The sequence below is a fragment of the Brassica rapa genome, chromosome A05 (genome assembly GCF_000309985.2).
Source record: "Brassica rapa cultivar Chiifu-401-42 chromosome A05, CAAS_Brap_v3.01, whole genome shotgun sequence".
NCBI classification, from domain to species: domain Eukaryota; kingdom Viridiplantae; phylum Streptophyta; class Magnoliopsida; order Brassicales; family Brassicaceae; genus Brassica; species Brassica rapa.
This window is the reverse complement of record NC_024799.2, coordinates 2708875-2728832: the sequence shown is the minus strand read 5'-3', so window position 1 is coordinate 2728832 and position 19958 is coordinate 2708875. Positions and strand designations below refer to the sequence as shown.

The window sequence follows — 19958 nt, the reverse complement described above, 5'->3', positions numbered from 1 at the left end:
CAAATTGAAACAGGTTTCAATTACAGACAATTAACCCAAAAATATTTATTTTACAAAATATCATCGGAGCTGTCAGTAATATTAAGCCACCAGCTAAAAGATGTTCATTTTCTCAAAATAAATAGTCTGCCTGGTCCTCCCTATTTGTATATACATAAATCATTAACCATTTCTCTCCAAAAAAAGGATATTTTTTGGTGCCACTAGCTAGACAAGACGTTCGATAAGCTGAATCATTATTGGTTTTCTAAAGTTACAATTTTTGGCAAGTGCCATTTTTGCAAATGGGGTTTCTAAGTTACGTTTTCGTTTATTACACGCCATTGCCTCATCGTTTGTGTAATCTGATTGTGGATAAAATACAACCATGTCAAAACTATAAAACTGCAACAGCAAATATTATTTAATAATTCAAATAGAACTTTAAGATTATCTGCTATAAAATTAAAACACACATAATTTCACAAATCACTGAAAACAAATAAAAATGTTTAACATTGGACGACTACTAGCCCACTAGAGCTTTATATCATGTTAGGGGCAGTTGCATACAACTTTATATCATATTAGGGCATTCGCAGAGCCGGTCCTAGGGAATTGATGACCAGAAGCAAATTTAAAAAAAAGGCTGCTGTTATGGAAATTCGAGGGCTAAGGAAAACTATATTTTCAGATTTTACCACTAGGCTAAAAGAAAGTTTTGAAAAATTGTGGCTAAAAATATCTTTATAAGAAAACGGCCGGAAGCCATTGCTTCCTTTGTTTGGGCCAAGGGCCGGCCCTGGACATTCGCATTAGAAGTTTCTCAACATCGGTCTCTCATTAACAATATTATAATGATGGTCTTGTGATATATTCATCTGCGTTATCAATAGATCCCAAACTTTTATGATATTCATCTGCAAAGACTAAGTACACAAAATATTGGATTGTTTTTTTACAGCATAATAAACTACTCTACTAAGGAGCCACCGGATCGGAAAGCCAAACCGGAGGTATGAAATCAATATATAACATAGCTGAAGGAGAACTCCTCGCACCTCGTGCAAGCTTATCCGCCATTGTGTTTTGTACTCTTGATATATGTATTACTGCGGCAAAACTCCTCCATATGTGTAGCAAAAACTGACCAATCTTCATGTGACGACACCATTTTCAGGTAACACATCATAACTCTAGCCTGTTATATTAGAATTATATATATATATTAAATATCCTTAATTTCAGATTAATTTCATGTGGGGGCATATATGTACGAGAGGGTGTTTGTGTCCACACTTAAAAAAATGATTTTAAAAATCTTATTAAACATCAATTCTAGATATTTATGAAGGGAAAAAGATGTGTAGGTAAATATTTCCATATATATCAAAATATGCTATTTTGGTCCTTTTTGTGGCTATTTTTCCAAAATAAGTAAAGGATGAGGTTTCAAGCGACCATCATATTTGCGACACATATTACTAGTTTCTCTTCCTTTTATGCCAATATTTTTAATATTATTTAAATACTTTTCAAAGAAAGAAAAAGTAAAACGAAAATAATTGTTCCACACCATTTACCATAACTACAACGAGAAGAGGATCTTTTTAAGAGAAAGCAGAGATAGAGAGAGAAGAGAAGAGAGGAGTGTGTGTGAGTTTTGTCTCTTGTTTCCTTTATAACACACAAATAGATGGAACGAGGAAAGCTACTACTACTTCTTTTGTTACTTCCATAAAAAGATCCTTCCTTTCGCAGAGAATCTAGTTTCTCTTTTCTTTTCTTCTTCTCGTAGCTCCTCCGTTAATGCTTGTATAAGTCTCCTATATCTTCCTATTTATACACAATCCTGCTTCTTAGTTAACTCTTCTATTAATCTCCCGTACAAGCTTCGTGGTTAGGTTTTCTATATTTATTAACCCTTTTGGCCACTGGTATGACCTCTCCTTCATGATCTTTCTTACTTTTTGCTTTATAATCTTGGATTAATCTGATGGATCTGCTTTAATTTTTGTTCGATTTGATGTTTGTATCTGGTTTTATTATGGTTTGTTTTGTTTCGGCTAAATCTCAAGAAAGGGTACTGCATCTTTCAATTAATTCCAATAACAATATTAAAATTGCATCCTTCATATTCGTTTTTAAGCAATCCATGTCACAAACTAATAGATGTGTACTTTATATTGATTTGCTTTTCGGGTACTTAATCATCTTCATTTCTCGTTGACTTCATCAATCAAATCCTAGGGGAAAACATATTTTGATCATGAACCTCCTTTTTTGAATGAATAGGTCGTTTTATGTGTATGACTATAGTTTTGTTTTGAAAGGGAAACTAAACAAGGAGAAAAAAATGGTGAGGGGGAAAACTCAGATGAAGCGAATAGAGAATGCAACAAGCAGACAAGTGACTTTCTCTAAGCGAAGGAATGGTTTGCTGAAAAAAGCCTTTGAGCTCTCAGTTCTTTGTGATGCTGAAGTTTCTCTGATCATCTTCTCTCCTAAGGCAAAACTTTATGAATTTGCCAGCTCCAAGTACGTTCTCCTTTTTATACTATATATATAAATCATCTACAGAGAAAATAGATAATTTTTTTTGCTTATATACCTTGGTTTATATATGGATCTGTTGGCGGTTTACGGAATCACATCTCTTTGACGTTTGCTTAGAGAGAGTGTTAACTGTTAAGTGAGTTTCTTGGTTTCTACAATTGTTAGTCTATTATTAAAGTAAAACCAAGTACATCATCTTATTTATTTCTTTTTAACTACTACATCATCTTTTTAATCCTCCTAGATGTCTCTTTCTCATATTTAGTTATGAGTTATGATAAAAGTTAAAATACAAAAGAATTCTCTGGCAAGTACTTTGCACTTGTTATATGTATGTATGTACAATTGATCATCTTGGATTTTATTAGAGATCATGATCACACACTGGACAACTCCTTGAGTTTTGTATTAAACTCTTTCTTGGTTCGTTCAAAAATGATATTTATGTTGCAATTAGCATTCTTTTGTTTTGACATGATACACAATCTGGTTGAACCAATCTGCTTTGTCATTGCTTTAAAAAATTATAGATTGCTCTAACTGGTAATTAGGAACTTTTTTTATATCAGTCCTGAAAGATAAATCAGGCACGTTTTATTTCATGCTCATTCCTAATATCGTTCAGTTAAATTGCATGTTTTGTTCCTACTGTTTCTCTACCTAATTTTTTGCTGTGAAACTCAAACCAGAATTAAATGTAGACTGTTTTGAGAATTAGAAAGAACTTATCTTTTACTGTTGGGTAGAAGGGAAACCAAATGTACTTTTGATGAATCATTACATCTGTAAATAGAAAAGGCCTGCTTTTGATCAGATGTTTCAGACGATTTGTTGTACTTCTTTCTCTCAACCTACTTAATTTAAAGTAAAGAGACTCACATGTTTTTGGGTTTTCCAAAAAATTGGGGGAAAAACCATATAGTATACGACTTCCTAAGTTATGTCCTTAAGACTTGTGATATCTTCACCTAAGAAAGTTTTTATGTTCTTAACTTGTAACTTCTGAGTTCAAGAAAAAATGATTTGGTTTCTTGCATTGTGCTTATTCAATCTGTGAAATTGTTTTCAATGTTTTAACAGTATGCAAGATACCATAGATCGTTATCTGAGGCATACCAAGGATCGTGTCAGCACCAAACCTGTTTCTGAAGAAAATTTGCAGGTTAATTATGATATTGTGTGCTAATTTTTAATACAAAAATAAATTGGCATAAGAAAAAGTATAATACACAGAATCTCAACGTCACATATTAGTACTCAATGTCACTTTTAACCTACATATTAAAGATAATCACATGCAATAACATTTTGTGATTTAACCTACAGCATTTGAAACATGAAGCAGCAAACATGATGAAGAAAATTGAACAACTTGAAGCTTCCAAACGGTTGGTTATCCAACACAAACACATCATAGACTTGAATTATTGTATATACATCATATAGTAAGAGTTTGATCGTAGTAAGTCTTTTCTTACTATAATTAGTAAACTCTTGGGAGAAGGCATAGGATCATGTTCGATAGAGGAGCTGCAGCAAATTGAGCAACAACTTGAGAAAAGTGTCAAATGTATCCGAGCAAGAAAGGTATATATATCATCCCCACATTATGATTTTTATTGAAGCACTCATAATTCTAACTTAGTTACTCGTTTCTTTTAGACTCAAGTGTTTAAGGAACAAATTGAGCAGCTCAAGCAAAAGGTAATGAGACGCAACTGGAGGAATACTCCAACTTGATAATCTTCTTGTGCTTGCTTTTTACTATTGGAATAAACTTTGCAGGAGAAAGCTCTAGCTGCAGAAAACAAGAAGCTCACTGAAAAGGTACAATATATTCTATAAACGAATATATATATCTTATTGTTCTCTAGTTAGGGTTTCACTTTCACATTTTCTTCTAAAAACGAATATCCCATATGGTTCCAAAGTTAGGATTGCACTTGCACACCGTTTCTTTTATTCTTTTATGATAGTTAAAAGTTTGGTTCTTTTTTTTAGGGTTATTCGATCGTCATGACTCATGACCTTGATCGTCTATGTGTTTGTTCTATCTTCTTTGCATCTATTGGTCTTGTGTCTATATATTAATACTTATTTTTTTATTTCAGTGGGGATCTCATGAAATCGAAGTCTGGTCGAATAAGAACCAAGAAAGTGGAAAAGGTGACGAAGAGAGTAGCCCAAGTTCTGAAGTAGAGACAGAGTTGTTCATTGGGTTACCTTGTTCTTCAAGAAAGTGAACAAGCCACTCTCCAAAAACAAAAACAAAATAAAGCGTAAAAACGGGCTTGTTGTATAAGTACAAGTAACAAAACTCTAAAGCTGCGTCTCTTGTTGTCTTCTTTCTCTCTCTCTCTCTCTATCACTCTCTTCTTTAAACTGAACTGCCTCTGTTATGTATCCATTATATTATTGTATACTTGCCTCTGTAGAATCTAATTATGTTTATTGCTCATGTTCAAGTTTTATTATTATGTATTTATGTATATATCAATTCAGGCTTTTCCCTCCAAATCAGGAATACCTATGTATAACTCATTGCTCCTAGCCCTCCCGAGTCGAGAGTATAAGTATATAAAGACCCTGCAGCTTTATTTTTCTTTACGCATTTGTCGCCAACAGAGAACTGGTGAGCAAATTGATTCAAGCTTATTTCAAGTTCAGTTATTATTAGTAAGGTCAACTCCAACTGCACAGTAAAACGTGAAAATAGTGACAGATGTGATGTTTCTTCTCTCTAATCCAACGGAATGCAGCTGCATTTTGGTGTGATTTTTTTTTGTTATAGTGCTACACTATATTTGATGCACACACTGTAGCAACAGCAAAAAAAAAAATTCTTAATTTATATCAAAATTGTTTATTCGATGCATTATTTAATTATGTTTTTACATTGATTTGTATGATTATTTCACAATTTAAATATTTTAAATATATCATAGTTATTTTTATATTTAATTTAATTAATATTTCATATTAATTTATATATAAATATAAATTAATTTTAAACACATAGTTTAATTTAAACATTTTAAAATAGAAATAGTATTGTAGTTACAATTTTAATATTAATTTATACATTTTATTCATAAAAATAATTAATATTTATCAAAATTATCAACCAAGAGAATCTTCATTAATGATATAAAAATGATTTAATGTGATATTTGATATTGTGGTTGAAGACTTTAAAAAAATTTAGTGCCAAAATTACATTAAAATAGTGTTATGGATTGGAGATGAACTAATACTCAGATTCAATGATCTCGGCCCATGCATATACGACTATAACCTTAAACTTAGTCACTAAATTTTTTCTCGAGAATTTGTTATATTTTTTTAAAATGAAATTTCAGATCTTAATTTATCCATAATATGTCAGAAACAACTAGAACACAAATGACTTAGTTCAGTCAACCCCGCAACATCAGAGATTGTTTCTTAGACAATGAAATTCGAATTTTTAATTTTGAGACTCTATTCCTTTAGGCGGTTCTTCAGTATGCATACTAGTAAAGTTACTATCTGGACAGTAATTACATTCTACATACTTTCCTGATTATAACTTTGTATCTAAAATTTTACACAAATATAGGAACATGCACCGTTTATACATCTATACATCGGTGTTTTAGAGAGTAACCAATAGTATAATACTAATAGCAAAAGCTATTAACGATTTAATTTTAATAATACTTGAAGCATAGAAAAAACATATAATGTATAGAATGTAAGTAGTAGTAAAATTCATTATTATGAACATTACCTCTCGATTTTTTAGAATTACAGAGAAAAATAGGGTTTTGAAGCGTATATAATGTTGTAATAAACATGTTTGGATAATAGATGTACTGTACATGAAAGAGATATTGCATTGGCACGTGCGTTTAGACACAGATTTGGGCCTATTCTTATATTATGTAAGGGCCTACTTATAAAATAGGCTTACATTGTGATAATAGCCCCAGTCATAAACGGGTGGGTGGGGCTTCCATTGTAACTTTTTTAGTTGGAAACATAAAATAGCAAAAATCAATAATACGAGGACTTGTGAAAAAGACAGATCAGTGACGTTTGCCAAACTCAAATTATGTAACGATAAAGTAGGTCCAGCTTAACCATCGCGATTTATTCCAAGGATACTATGTGCCTTTTTTTTTGATTCGTTCGTATTTAGTTTAACTTTTTGCTTACTTTTGGAAAAGCGTTGCTTGGGGTTCGTTCATAGTTAGTCACAGCTTACTTACTGTTTTGGAATTAAATTTCAGTTCGTATGAAAATGAGTGTCAGAAAAACAAACGTGTTAAAATGTTTAAGGAATCCATACATGCGGATACTGGACACACTCACACGAGTTCGAACTAAGTAACGCACCAGTGATAAAAACTAAGTTTTTCTTATAAAAAAAACAATTCTAATTGAAGTGTCCAACTTTAGAGCTGAAATTGGAGTGACATTGGCATCGTGATCTAGTCAACAAAGGGTCAAAGAACCCAATCTTGGACGAAATTAGTCTCACATGCCACATTACTCTTTGGTACCGAAGACCCTTCACCTTGCACGTAGTAATGTTGTTGGAACCTAATGTATACAAGTACCAAACTAGTCTTATAATCAATACATAACTTCTATCCATTTTCACAACACGAAGAAAAATGGAAAATTGTTACGTACCCTATTTGTAAAAAGGGTTCGGTGTTGCGATCCACTGAATCAGGATGAGAAGGCTGAACCGGAAATTTAGAATTGTTAGGATCACCGGCCATCATCGATGCTGCCGAGTTTGGCCAGAAGTCTTGAAAGGATTTGAAAGCATGGCCTCCGGCTTCAAACTATTGGCAAACATATTAAAATCATAAACGACTTAGTTATTTTTCTACAAAAATGATAATCTTGAGACCTAAAGTGAAAACCTTAATCTTGAGTTGTTTGTTTATGTCTCCGAGTTGCCGCTCCTACCATTTCAAAAGTAGATTGATTGGTATATGAAAAATACATGTATCAATTTGCTATGTAACATTTATATGTAACTTACCTTTTTCCGAAGATCTTCCATTTCTTCCATCATAACTTGTGTCTGCATATATATCAGTTGCAAGATTAATTTTGGTTTAGTCTTCATGAACATATGATTGGAAATGAAACAAGACCGGTCTAGATGATACAACCTTCCGTTGTCGAGTCGCAGTAAGAGCTGCTTCCAGCTGCCGCTCCAACGCTTGCAGTTGCTTCACGCCCATTTCTCCAATATCTTCTCCAAGCAAATGCCTTGATAATTAGCATGAATATCAACACATGTCAACTATTCAGTTATATATATAATATGTATAGCAGAAGATCATGATTACTATATAACTTCTAAGTCTTTAGTAAACTGTTACTAGACCTATTAGTGCGAACAAGCGATTCGTATTTGGCTTTCAGCTTTGCCACCTCCTGACACCAGTTCTGCACCATATAGAAATACAGAATTATATAGAAAAGCATATAGTAGCAAGAGAATTTGAAGTGAACGTTATATATTGTATAAATATATAATCAAGATCATCTATTGTATAAATATATAATCAAGATCATCTATTGTATAAACCAAAGTCAAAGTACGTATATATACGTGCCTGTTTAGACTCTTCAGGTCTATTATTGGTCACAGAACTGTTGTAGCAACGATGATACCGTTCAATAGTTCTTTCAACTCTGCAAATTAAATTTAAAAAGATTATTACACGCGAGAGATCTTTAGCTCAATTATGTTTAGAGTTTCTTTCTTACGACAAAGACCAACGAAAGGAAACCCTAATTTAGTTGTTTTTCCCTAACCATTTGGATTTTGTTTCTTCAAGACCAAAGAATCCAGATCCAAATTATAAAAAAAAAAATCAAATAACAAAGTAAAACGTACGGACGGACACATTGGCTTATGATAATTGATCTAAGAGAGAGGGAGTACTGAGATAAAGTATAACGATGAACCCTAGTTACCTTAGGATAAAAGACACAACCTTTAAGAATACCCACAAGATAAAGCCTTGATCATTTTTTTAATCGTATTCGTACGATATAGCTAGTGATAAAAGAGCCCATTTAATTAGTTTTATAAGAAACCTAACTTTATTGAAATATATAAAGAGCTAAGAAGATCGTGCAAAGGAGCAGAAATATACCCGACACTGCCGAACTCGTAGAGCTTGCCACGGCTAGAGAAGACGATGAGAGCAACTTCAGCATCACAGAGAACAGAGAGCTCATAAGCTTTCTTCAACAAACCATTTCTTCTTTTTGAGAAGGTCACTTGCCTATTGATTTTGTTCTCTATCCTCTTCATCTCCACTCTCCCTCTTCCCATATTTTCTCTCTCCTTTTTCTTGATTCTGATTTCTTCTCTTATCAGGAACTAGTAACTTTTTGAAGTATATCAAAGGAATATATTGTATCGTACACGATAACGTGTCATATATATATATATATATATATATATATGTGTGTATATATATAAATAGGTAAAACCCTTTTAGGTTAAAATGGTGATTGATTAAATATCATTAATTATTGTTTCTCGACTGTACTAAGTAAGTAGTACAACAAATGATAAATTTTTAGAAATAGAAATTAGAAATAAATAAACTAAAAATGATGTCAATTTTGATGGAGCAAAATGATAACTATGTTCTCGTAATTTTAGTTAATACCTCAGAATGGAAATCTTCTTGTAACAGTTGGACCACTAGAAGTTCAATTATTTTCACTTTTTAATAACTATATTATTCTTTGCTTTCCAAAGAGCTTGATATTTCAAATTCAAACGAAATCAGTTTTTTGTTGCCTAAAAAAAACGAATTCAGTTTTTTTCTTCAAATGTTATAGTTCATGTTCACGGTCAGGAATTTTTTTTTATTATTACATGATAACTAATTGGTATATTAGCTACTAAACATAAAAATCGGTTGTCTACTCGGGTGAAGCATTGATCTCTTAAATTTTTATAAAGGTAATCGCCGTTACAAATAATTTAATTAAATAGCAGTGGCTCAGTATATTACCATATTTAGTTAGAATGTTTATATAACCTAAATTGAACGATGTTGATTACGTATGAAATTACTGCTGGTTAAGTTCTACCAATATTTGAAAATTTAATTGGTCAAAAGGATCGCAGAAAATTCATCGTCGTTTTTGGAGGTTTCACATATTTGGTTAATAATAGTAAGATGTTAGGTAAACAAGTACAATAAGCGAAGCTCACGCTATTTCCACTATAAATGATTTGAAATATTCCCCTATATGCATATATGGATTCAATCTAATTTGATTTTGTTTACAAGATTAGATTTGAATTTTTAATGCTAATAGCTGAATGATTTATATCAGTTTTTATTTTGTTGATGAAGGTTCACTTTATAACTTAATACCTGATTGACAGTTTAACTTATTTTCTACCACATCAGCTCAACTATAGTTTTTGCCTCCTCAAGTAAAAAAAAAACATCATTTGCTTTTTTTTTAGTAAAAAAGGTCAAAAAACATCGCATTAGTTTTGGCTAACGAGCTAGCGAAGCTTCCCTAAAATATAGTCGTCACATGTAATAATTTTGATATGCCAGTGAACGTGTCAGTCTTTATGGTCTTCTAGTAAGAAAAAAAAAATTCAAACCTCATCATTTTTTACACAGATTTAGAAAAATAACGAAGTTCTCTTCCTTTGTCCGAGGTTTCACAATTTTTAAGAAAATCAATGGATCCGTCACTTATGTTTCTTTGCTTCTGTTAGATACTCCCATCTATTGGAGGAACAGCACACAAATTAGCGAACGAACAGAGAATCATCACATGGAACAACAAACAATGATACTATTTAGTTAACAGTTTAACATCTATATAATCGTAATCCATAAATCAAGTTGAAGATATACGTGGATATTAAAGCTTAAATGTGTGTGTATATCGTATATATTATATATTTTTTAACCTATTTATATAACCAATCTGACTCAAAGCTTTTAACATTGTCAAACGAGTAATAAATAACCATGCATTAATTGCCTAAACTGTTTTATTTTATTTCTCAACAAATTCTTCCACAAATCCAGAGTTATACTACACTTATGGTTTATATACCTCAACAAAATTAAGAACCCATAAATGCACTAACATATAGCTGTTTAAGTAATTAGAACTTGTTAAAGAAAATGAAAGCTTGTTGGTCTATATGTTTCGAAAGTTATTACAACTGTACATGCAAAAGGAAAACAAAGGACACTGACCAAACCATCCTCGTTGTGTCAAATCCAAGAAAATAAAAAAGGAAAAGTCGTATGTTGATGAGATAAAAACTATATATGTTTCGGACGAGTTTCATAGAACATGGTAGACAGCATTATAGTACTCGAATCTCGACTATTTAGTATTTCCTTTGAAAAAAACAAGCCACGTGAATTAAACATCAGTATATGTCTCACAGAAACAAAAGAAAATATTGAATAATGATCTATTTGTGAAGATATGAGTTCGGGCATGCCAAATTCGGAAAGGGAAGCAAAGAAGATCTGGTAGTCTTTGTAGTTTCATACTTTTCACTTTATAGTAATATATTTACTTGTATATTAATTTCCTCACCAAATGTTATTTGAAAAATATTAATATCCTCGCATTCTTGTGGAGATAGCACTGCAGCTTCATGTGAGTGTAGGGTCACTGCGCCTTATCGTTATGAATACGACGTTCTTGAAACATCAAAGCAATCAATGACCCCGTTTTCTTTTCTTTTTTGTCATATGCTTTTCTTACCATTATACTATAACAAGAGAACGAAGCTCGACAAAAAAAAAGAGAACGAAGCAAAGTGTGAACAAAAGAGAGAAAGAAGCAAAATGTGTGAACAAAAAAAAAAAAAGAAGCAAAAGGAAATTGGCAAAAAAACCAGCATATAGTTTTATTTTAGGATCTAGGAGGGCACGTGAAGTCTCATTATACATTATTATCATTTGTATTGACTTGACTGGCTTATACCGGGTAGGCCGGTAAGTATAATTGTTGCGCGGTTTACTTTGGTTATATATAATATACCCAATTGTAGATGATGCTCTTCATTCAGTGAGAAATTTTGAATGAATGTTAAAATTAACTGAGAACAAAAAGATACCAGTCAATACAAACGATAAGTCTGGATTGGTATCGATGTTTTCTTCTTCATGTTGTTAGATAACTATTCTGATGTGTCAAAAGTATCGATTGACAACGGGATATTGAAAGAAAATCAAATAAAGAAGAAATATGTGAACTATATTAACATTTCATGAGAAGTTTTTTTTTTCGTTAAACTAATATATGTTGCATGTTTCTGTTTTTAGTTAGAGCCACAGTGTTGATAACCACAGTATTATAAAAGGGCCCTCGACAAAGAAATAATATAAAGGCCCAATATTAATCTAGAAAAGGCCCATTTAAGTTAAATAGTAATGGGCCTAAAGCAATCCTATCACTCTTCTTGGGACATTACAACTACAATACCTTCGTCGGAGATTTTCGAGAGCGTTAGAGAGAGAGAGAGAGATGGCTGAAACAGCGAGAAGACAAGGTGGTGGTAGGCCGTTGCCGCCGCCTCCGAGAGGCGTTAATCAACAACCTCCTCGCCCTAAAACCGAACCTGTCGATCGCGAGAAGGTTTGTATTCGATTCACAATCTCGTATCCGTGGAGAATCTTTTTCTAGGGTTTGTAATTGAACTCACTGATTCTACTATTTCGAATTGCAGACATGTCCCCTGCTTCTTCGTGTGTTCACCAAGGTTCGTCTTTTCTCCAAAGTCTCTTCCTTTTAACGTATTGATTACCAATCGCATATTATCAATGCTTTAGCAGACGGGTGGTCATCATACGAAGGAAGATTATGCTGTGAGAGGCAAAGAGCCTAAGGATGAAGTTCAAATCTACACTTGGAAAGATGCTAATCTTCGCGAGTTAACAGATTTGGTATGTAGTCTCTTTAGTAGATGTGCCTATTGTATATTGTTTGAAAAAGGTGTAATCTTTTTAGTTAAAGAAGCCACTTTCTTCCACTGTTTGATTTTTTTTTGAGTTTTGGAGGTTTTCTAATTGCATACAAAGGGAATATAGAGAGTAAAACCACGTTTTTTTTTTTTGTTACAGGTCAAAGAAGTGTCTGTAGCAGCTAGGAGAAGAGATGCAAGGTTGTCTTTTGCGTTTGTTTATCCAGACAAGAATGGCCGCTTTATTGTCAGACAGGTGAAATTATTTTTATCTTCTTCACATTCTTGATAAGATGATGCGTTCTTCTGTGCTTTTCTGCCACTCTTTTTAGTAGTAGGATTAGCTATCAGTGATTCAGAGGTTTGAGAAAGTAATGTTTACACACTAGCTTGAGCATGTCTTTTGGTTATAGTTGGGTTATGAAGCATGCTTAAATCATATATGCATCGATTAGGGATCTTCCCATGCTTATGATCATTCAGATTTAGTTCGCTGTACTTGTTGTTGTCTTGTTTTGCTTATGTGATACCAAGAACACATGGACTGATCTTGTGATTGTTTTTTTTTTTTTGGTTGATTGATAAAAGGTTGGTCAGACGATGTCTTATCCAAACCGAAAGCAACCAGACGACAGTAAAACACTCGCTGACCTTCATTTCGAGGTAAAGAGTTGAAACATAACACACATACACATAAGATTTTGAAAACCTTTATAATCAAAACTTGGTAGCTATAACTGCAATTATTCATCTTTTCTTTTTGTAGATTGGTGATTATCTGGATGTGGCTATCTACTGAGAGTTGGTTTCTGTTTCTCGTCAATTGAGCTTTAGGTGTGTGTGCACAAGTGAAAGAACGCATTCATGGTTGTTTCCGTTTCAAAACTTTGTTTAGACACATATGTTTATGTATCTTTGGATCTGGTCTTGTGCACTATTGATTTAGTAAAACATGTTCTACTTTTTGATTAACCGTTGGTTCTTTCCTGAAATTAGATTTAACCAAATCCTGTCAATATGACTAATAGTAATACTAGTACAATAGAAAACTTGTAACACCTCTTTTTTTCATCGATTAAATTCCCCACGAGCAACATTGACAATAGTGATTTCCCTGAGCATCCTTCAATAATCAAATGCAATGTCTTCTTGTCCAAAACCTAGCCTAACTAGGACTCCATCATTTTAACTTAGATGACATTGTTTTTTTGGTAAAACAGTTTTGGTAAGTCGAAGATCTTTCAACTACAGTGTTACGAAAAATGACACTGATCCCGTGAAGAATGATGTTTATGTATTAGTTCAGGATGATGTTATCCACCGTCAGATCTTTGGATTTCTATTTTCTAAACCTGATCACATGAACTGAACTAATTTTAATTAAAAGTAAACAAAGCAATGATAATTTTATCATTTATTTTGAATATTACTTCAAATAAAGTGATCATTTTATTCATTTCACGAAAACAAAATTTTACAAAAAAATATTTAACCATAACTTAAACTGATTTTTTTTTCTTTCATATATTACATTAAAATCTTATTTCATTAATTTTTATTATAATTAATTAATTAATAAACTCTCTGATCATATTAAGAAGAGCAACGGCTCGCCGTGGATCAACGAGCTCGATCCCATGGAAACCAGCATCGTCAAACTTAGCTTCAACCCTAACACCAGCCGTAACCAGCATCTCCACAAAGTCTTGCTGATGATCAACCAACGTGTCTCCGCCGTAACCAATCACCAAGCACCGTCCCAGACGCCCCACTTTCTCCTTCTGCGGCAAGTAACCCACCGGATTACAGTACCTGTGATCCCTATCAACGCCCTTAGGCAGAGAAAGCTCCCACATGGCGTCTATCGCCGGCACCGGCATCACCGGGTCGGCGAAGTTTTTAAGCTCGGCCTTCGTCCTAGCTTTCCCGCCGTAGAACGGTTGGTAAAACACGCTCCCGTCTATTTTTAACGGCGTCAAGTCGTGGTCTAACGACCTTAGCGCCAGCTGGAAAGCGAGGTTGGCGCCGGTGCTGGAGCCGAAGATGTAGCAGCGCGAGAAGTCGGCGTAGTCTCTGAGCCACGGCTCGCCGTTAGTTTGGTCGACGGCTTGGCGTTTGACCCAGAGGAGGGCTTCCAATGCGTCGTCGTATTGGGTCGGGAGCCTGTTCTCTGGAGCGAGACGGTAGTTGACGGAGACGATGATCACCGTTAGCTCGCTGGCCATCTGGGAGCAGCCGCGGCTGTTCGCGGGGGAGTTGGCTGGGTAGAGGACCCACCCGGAGCCGTGGAGGTGGATGAGGATGGGGAGGCGAGCGATGGTGTTGTCGTTGGATGGGAGGTTGGTTGGTCGGAAGATGCGCACGGTCACGCCGGTTTCGAGGTTGATGGTGATGTCTTTGGAGGCGGTGAGCTTTCCCGGGGACGGGGAGGGGTCGGGGTCGACTATTGGATACTCGAAGTTGCGAGTGCAAGAGCCGTCGGGGTTGATTGAGAGGTTGAGGTGCTTGTATGCATCAAACGCGGGGACTGGGTCTCGTGACATGGTTTTAAAATCTGAACTATGATTAGCAAGAAGTATTTGGAGTTATTTAAGTTTTTTGTGTGTTTACGTTTATTGGAGCTTAAGCTGTGTGTGATTAGGATTAATGCACGGACTAATTTGAGGTCATGATGTTGCTTAGTTTTAGCGATATTGACCAGTTCAAGGATGTTTTTTATATTTTTGTCTAAATGAGGAATAATGTTGTACGTTTGCTTATGTTTTGTCTTAAATTACATGGAACTCAAAGACATTTTATTGCGTGCATGCAAATGATTGATTCAATTGTCTAAACACGTCACGATTTCAAGCCTTTGAAAAATATATATCTACATGGTGAAATTGTGCACATCTAAAAGTGTCTCCAGACTCCAGTGCAATACACAAAACAGTGATGTAGTTTTGCTAATTATTAATCTCAGAATAATTTAATAGTTCCATGTTGAAATTATGGTTGAAGAGTGCCTGTTAGACTAACAGTGTCCTCAATGCAATATTCAAAACAATAATGTAGTTTTGCTAATTATTATAAGCTATATTGTGTTCAAAATTTATCGTTTTTTTAAAACGAAAATCATAAATTGAAATGTTGATAAACTTGACTTAAGCTTTCAGCGGCAGCACTTTAACATTTGAACATCCGATTCAGTTTAAACATCATACAAATAGTAGAGAGATTCAGAAGTCAGAACCATATGGATAGACACAAAGCGACATTGCAATGCAACTCGCTTATAACACTCAAACAAGTACATGATATACTGCATGCATAATTTCATTATTATGGTAGATAATTTCATAAGAACATCATTACAACGTACTACTACATGTTGGACGACGGTGCAGTCATCGAACAACTCTTCATAAAACCCTCAACGGTGTCATACAAAGCCTTAGCTTTGTTCTCATCAAACAACTCGCACGCATGAAACCCATCTTTATCAAACCTCGTCTCCACGTGAACCCCACGTGCCTTCAGCATCTCCGCCACGTCTCTCTGCCTATCAACCAACGGATCACCACCGTAACCGTTAATAAGAGTCGACGGAAACCGCCCCATCTTCTCTCTCTCCTCCGCCCCGCTGCTCTTGATCGGGTTGCTGTACACGTGGTCACGATCCACACCGTGAGGCAAACAAAGCGACCAAAGCAAGTGAGTCGCGGTCAACGGACAGATCCTGTCGTCTTTAAGACGCGACTCCGAATCCGACGGCTCGACGCCGCCGAAGAAAGCTTGGTTCATTATCAGCCCTCGGATCTTAACCGGAGAGAGATCCGTCTCCGCGACGCGCAACGCGACGCTGTACACGATGTTCCCGCCGGAGCTCGATCCCATGACAAAGCATCTCGAGAAATCAACGTCGCTCAGCCACGTGTCACAGTCCCCTCCGTTGCGAGCTTGGTCTCGGAGCCATGAGATGGCGTCGACGCCGTCGTCGTACGCCGCCGGGAGACGGTGCTCTGGGGATAGGCGGTATTCGACAGAGAGGATCATTGTCTGGAGACGGTCGGCCATTTTGGTGCAGGATTCATGGAAAGGAGCGGAGGCGGCGCTGTAGAGGATGAAACCTCCGCCGTGGAAGTAGATGAGGATGGGGAGTTTGGTCTCCGGCGGGGGGATGTTGCGGGGCTTGAAGAGACGGATGAAGGTTTTGTTGTTTGGGTTTAGAGGGATGTCTTTGGAGTGTTCGGTCGGGGGTAGTTTGGGGAAGTCACGGTGTCTGGTGAGGGACCCATCTGAGTTGAGTGTAATGTTGAGGAACTTGTATGGGTCGCTTGAAGGTGGAGGAGCTTCCATGGAGAGATGGAGATAGTTTCTGTGGTGGAGTGTGTGTGTGTGAAGTGTGATTATGAAGAGGATTCTGAAACTGAAGATCTGAGAGGTTGAAACGATCAACGTTTTTCATTAAAGACGGAGACCTTGTAGTTGGATCTGCCTAGATTAGAATGCTATCCATTAATAGTGGTTTAAGATCAGACTCATTACTACATTTGACACCAAATCGTAGAAGCAAACCTAATATAACGGCTAATATCTTTGTGTACCTTAATAGTCGACATAAGCGTTATTGTGCATTAAAACCTTTTTCTCATAAATATCCAACGAATGTGCATTAAAACCTTTTTCTCATAAATATCCAACGAACTTGTTTTCTTATGTTGTGGTGAATCTCCTCTTGTATTGTTACAAGTGTTTGTTTGACTCAGAAGCATGTTTTAGAGTTTTGAATAAGGATTTAGAATATAGGACTGTAACATTTTTGTCACTATGAACCTAGGCTAACTCATCATCAAGCTTCAAGCAGACCAATAAGACTTAAGTATTAAGAGCATTTTCAATTGCAGGCTTTTACTCGGTCCTTAAAGGTTTTCTTAATTGCCAAAAATAAAAGAAAGAACCAGTGAGAAGTTGGGCGCTTTCCTATCAAGATTTATCAACCTGTGGGAGTGAAACTAGGCCTTCAATCGACTACAATGTCAAAAACGATATTCCATGCTCATGTCACTACCATCAAGTTCAAACGCATTCTCATATGCTGTAGGCAATTCGTTAAAAACAAAATTCAAGTTAGCATCTGAAATTCGCAAAACTGGTAACAAAGTGTAATGAGTCACACACACCCTTTGCAAGCTCCAGTTTCACGGTCAATGGGAACAGAAACCCTTTTGATCATTGTGCTCTTGATATCTTCCTCAACAAGGACTAAATAATTTTACAAAAGAGAATAATACTATTAACAAGAGAACAACATCATACACACACAAAAAAAAAAGCTCCAAGACATTGGAAGCAAATAATTAAAATAAATTTCGATAATAAAAATAAATTTTAAGATAAAGATAATTTCGTTTGTCTTAAAGATAAAGATTCATATTCAGAGAAATTTTTATATCATGTAAATTACAATCAAATAGAATATTATTTCATTGTAAAAAACTATCAATTAGCTATTTAAAATAAATTAAAAATTAAGCCACATCTATATATATAAAAGAAGGTTTGTATCCCTCCCAGGTATGCCACATGGGATGACAGCTTGGAAATTCGTTTTACGAGGTGCTGACACGTGTCCCATGAAGCCAAAACGCAGCGATTCATTAAAAATCTGTTCTTTTGGGCTTCGTTTGATATGGTGTAATTGGTCTATTGGTAATATTCTGGGCCCGACTTGAAAGAGAACACTCTAACCCTACTACTCTGCATCGACTAAACAGAGTTCGTCTCTCCTCATCTGCGGCGGCGTTCCGGTGACCTGAAACGGTGTGATTAAATATCTTCCTCATAAATCCCATTTATTGGCTCCATCACAATGTGTATTCAAAGCTTTCTTTCGATCTTAGAGGCGGTGCCAGGATCTGTATAAATAGAGGTTGGATTCTTCCCCTTGAACCCATCTCTTCTTGCTATCTCTTACATCTCATACTGCAATATTTTGAAATGGCTAATTCCAGAGCTTTTTTCTCCGACCTCAAATCCGGCAAATGCTCCTCCATCGTGGAGGCCCGGCTTCTGAGATTCTGGGAAGCAAGAAATGTGAAACGTGGGGGTGATCTGACGTAGGTCGACATGCTCATATGGTGGATGTCAATGTGAGTCTATTTTCCTTTTTAAGGGTTTGTGTTTGAACAAGAATTCCGGTGAACTTTTGTGTGTTTGTTAGAATTGTTTTTTTTTATTAGAGAGAACCTCTTTTAAAACAAAACCTCTTACTGATTGTTGAATAATCGGGATTCCGGCGAAATTTTTCTTGATTGTTCGTTTTTATTTTAGTTTCTCCACAAATTTCAAATTCTTTGTTTATACAAGATTCCGGCGAACCTCTTTATGCTTTGTTAGATTTTAATTTTGCTTTTGATTTTAGAAACAAAACCTCTTATTGATTGTTGAGTTTGCGAAATACTGTCGAACCCCTTCGTATTTGTTCGTTTCGATATTTAAGTTTATATGATTTTTATTCCGGCGACTCTTCATGTTTTAGTTTTTTTTTCCAGAAATCTACGGTTATGTGTCTAACAGTAATGATAATGCTGTGGGAGTTCTACGGTACGAATCGCATTCATTATGTAGACCTGTATATCCATTCTTATACACGTGTGTATCATTAGTCCTCGGATTATATTCTGATTATCTTTAGTTTGTAGTTATCGTGTGGAATTGGTGATCGCTGACGATACTGCTGAAGGTGCGTTCGGGTGTTTTGATGGTGTGATGACTAAGCTGCATAACCTCAGAGCTGCTGAAGCCGGTCAGATGTTGGTAAGAAACACGTGGGTCTTATATCTTTATATTTGTATACACATATATCTAATATGCCTGTCGGTTTAACTCTGGCAAACAGGCTGCGTAAGGAGTGAATCCTGAGGATGTTACAATGCCTCCGTTTATCACGGACATGGAAGGAAAGAAATTTACCTTTCAGGTCAGGGTTAACACTTATAACTTCACTGCACACCATCAGACATTCACAATCACACACATCCTCACTGAACATGAGCGTGTTCCAGTACCTGACTATGTCGTCGATGTAAGAATGATTTGAGAACATCTGATTATCCGTCTACATATATTTGTGTGTGTGATTATCCGTTTGGATCAGGGAGGAACAATGGTGATGATGCCGATATGCCGGACGGTAACAGAGTTCCTTAACAGGTTGAAACTGAAGAAGGCAGTAGTGATGGAGATAAGAATGTTAAGGAAAACCTTCCTGCTGCTGCACCGAAGAAGAGGACCCACGGGCCCACTAATGTGACCAAGAAAGCCCTGTTGCTTGAAATGGAATAACCATAGTTGTGGTTTCATATATGAAGTTTAAATAATGATAATCTACTTGCATTGTATCACAATTTTAATTATTTTTGTTTCGGCATCAACCTGTTTGAGGTACCAGATG

General features: G+C 35.4%; 5 protein-coding genes across 6 annotated transcripts; 2 read left to right on the top strand and 3 right to left on the bottom strand.

Annotated features, from left to right (window-relative positions):
• The first annotated feature begins 1558 nt into the window (after nucleotides 1–1558).
• Nucleotides 1559–5018, top strand: LOC103866913 (MADS-box protein SOC1). The gene is made up of 8 exons (XM_009144910.2): nucleotides 1559–1916; nucleotides 2313–2517; nucleotides 3616–3697; nucleotides 3862–3923; nucleotides 4023–4122; nucleotides 4198–4239; nucleotides 4321–4362; nucleotides 4647–5018. Exons 2-8 carry the CDS (start codon nucleotides 2336–2338, stop codon nucleotides 4776–4778), a joined length of 642 nt encoding a protein of 213 aa, XP_009143158.1. The 5' UTR covers nucleotides 1559–1916; nucleotides 2313–2335; the 3' UTR covers nucleotides 4779–5018.
• Nucleotides 5019–6787: 1769 nt separating this feature from the next.
• LOC103866912 (agamous-like MADS-box protein AGL6) lies at nucleotides 6788–8986 on the bottom strand. Its single transcript, XM_009144909.3, has 8 exons — nucleotides 8703–8986; nucleotides 8157–8235; nucleotides 7925–7986; nucleotides 7707–7806; nucleotides 7574–7615; nucleotides 7452–7493; nucleotides 7213–7370; nucleotides 6788–7119 (listed from the first exon to the last, which is right to left on the bottom strand). Exons 1-8 carry the CDS (start codon nucleotides 8882–8884, stop codon nucleotides 7023–7025), a joined length of 762 nt encoding a protein of 253 aa, XP_009143157.1. The 5' UTR covers nucleotides 8885–8986; the 3' UTR covers nucleotides 6788–7022.
• Nucleotides 8987–11990: 3004 nt separating this feature from the next.
• Nucleotides 11991–13495, top strand: LOC103866911 (histone deacetylase complex subunit SAP18). 2 transcript variants are annotated; one of them, XM_009144907.3, is made up of 6 exons: nucleotides 11991–12198; nucleotides 12290–12322; nucleotides 12393–12506; nucleotides 12684–12779; nucleotides 13112–13186; nucleotides 13290–13495. In XM_009144907.3, the coding sequence occupies exons 1-6, from the start codon at nucleotides 12088–12090 to the stop codon at nucleotides 13320–13322; spliced, it is 462 nt and encodes a 153-aa protein (XP_009143155.1). In that variant the 5' UTR covers nucleotides 11991–12087; the 3' UTR covers nucleotides 13323–13495. The 2 variants fall into 2 exon arrangements, with proteins under 2 accessions (XP_009143155.1, XP_009143156.1); XM_009144908.2 differs by having other exon boundaries at nucleotides 11993–12198; nucleotides 12396–12506.
• On the bottom strand, nucleotides 13281–15126 carry LOC103866909 (probable carboxylesterase 9). Its single transcript, XM_009144906.3, has one exon. The coding sequence runs from the start codon at nucleotides 15064–15066 to the stop codon at nucleotides 14092–14094; it is 975 nt and encodes a 324-aa protein (XP_009143154.1). The 5' UTR covers nucleotides 15067–15126; the 3' UTR covers nucleotides 13281–14091.
• Nucleotides 15127–15682: 556 nt separating this feature from the next.
• On the bottom strand, nucleotides 15683–17093 carry LOC103866908 (probable carboxylesterase 8). Its single transcript, XM_009144905.3, has one exon. It carries the CDS (start codon nucleotides 16859–16861, stop codon nucleotides 15887–15889), a length of 975 nt encoding a protein of 324 aa, XP_009143153.1. The 5' UTR covers nucleotides 16862–17093; the 3' UTR covers nucleotides 15683–15886.
• Between the last annotated feature and the right edge of the window lie 2865 nt (nucleotides 17094–19958).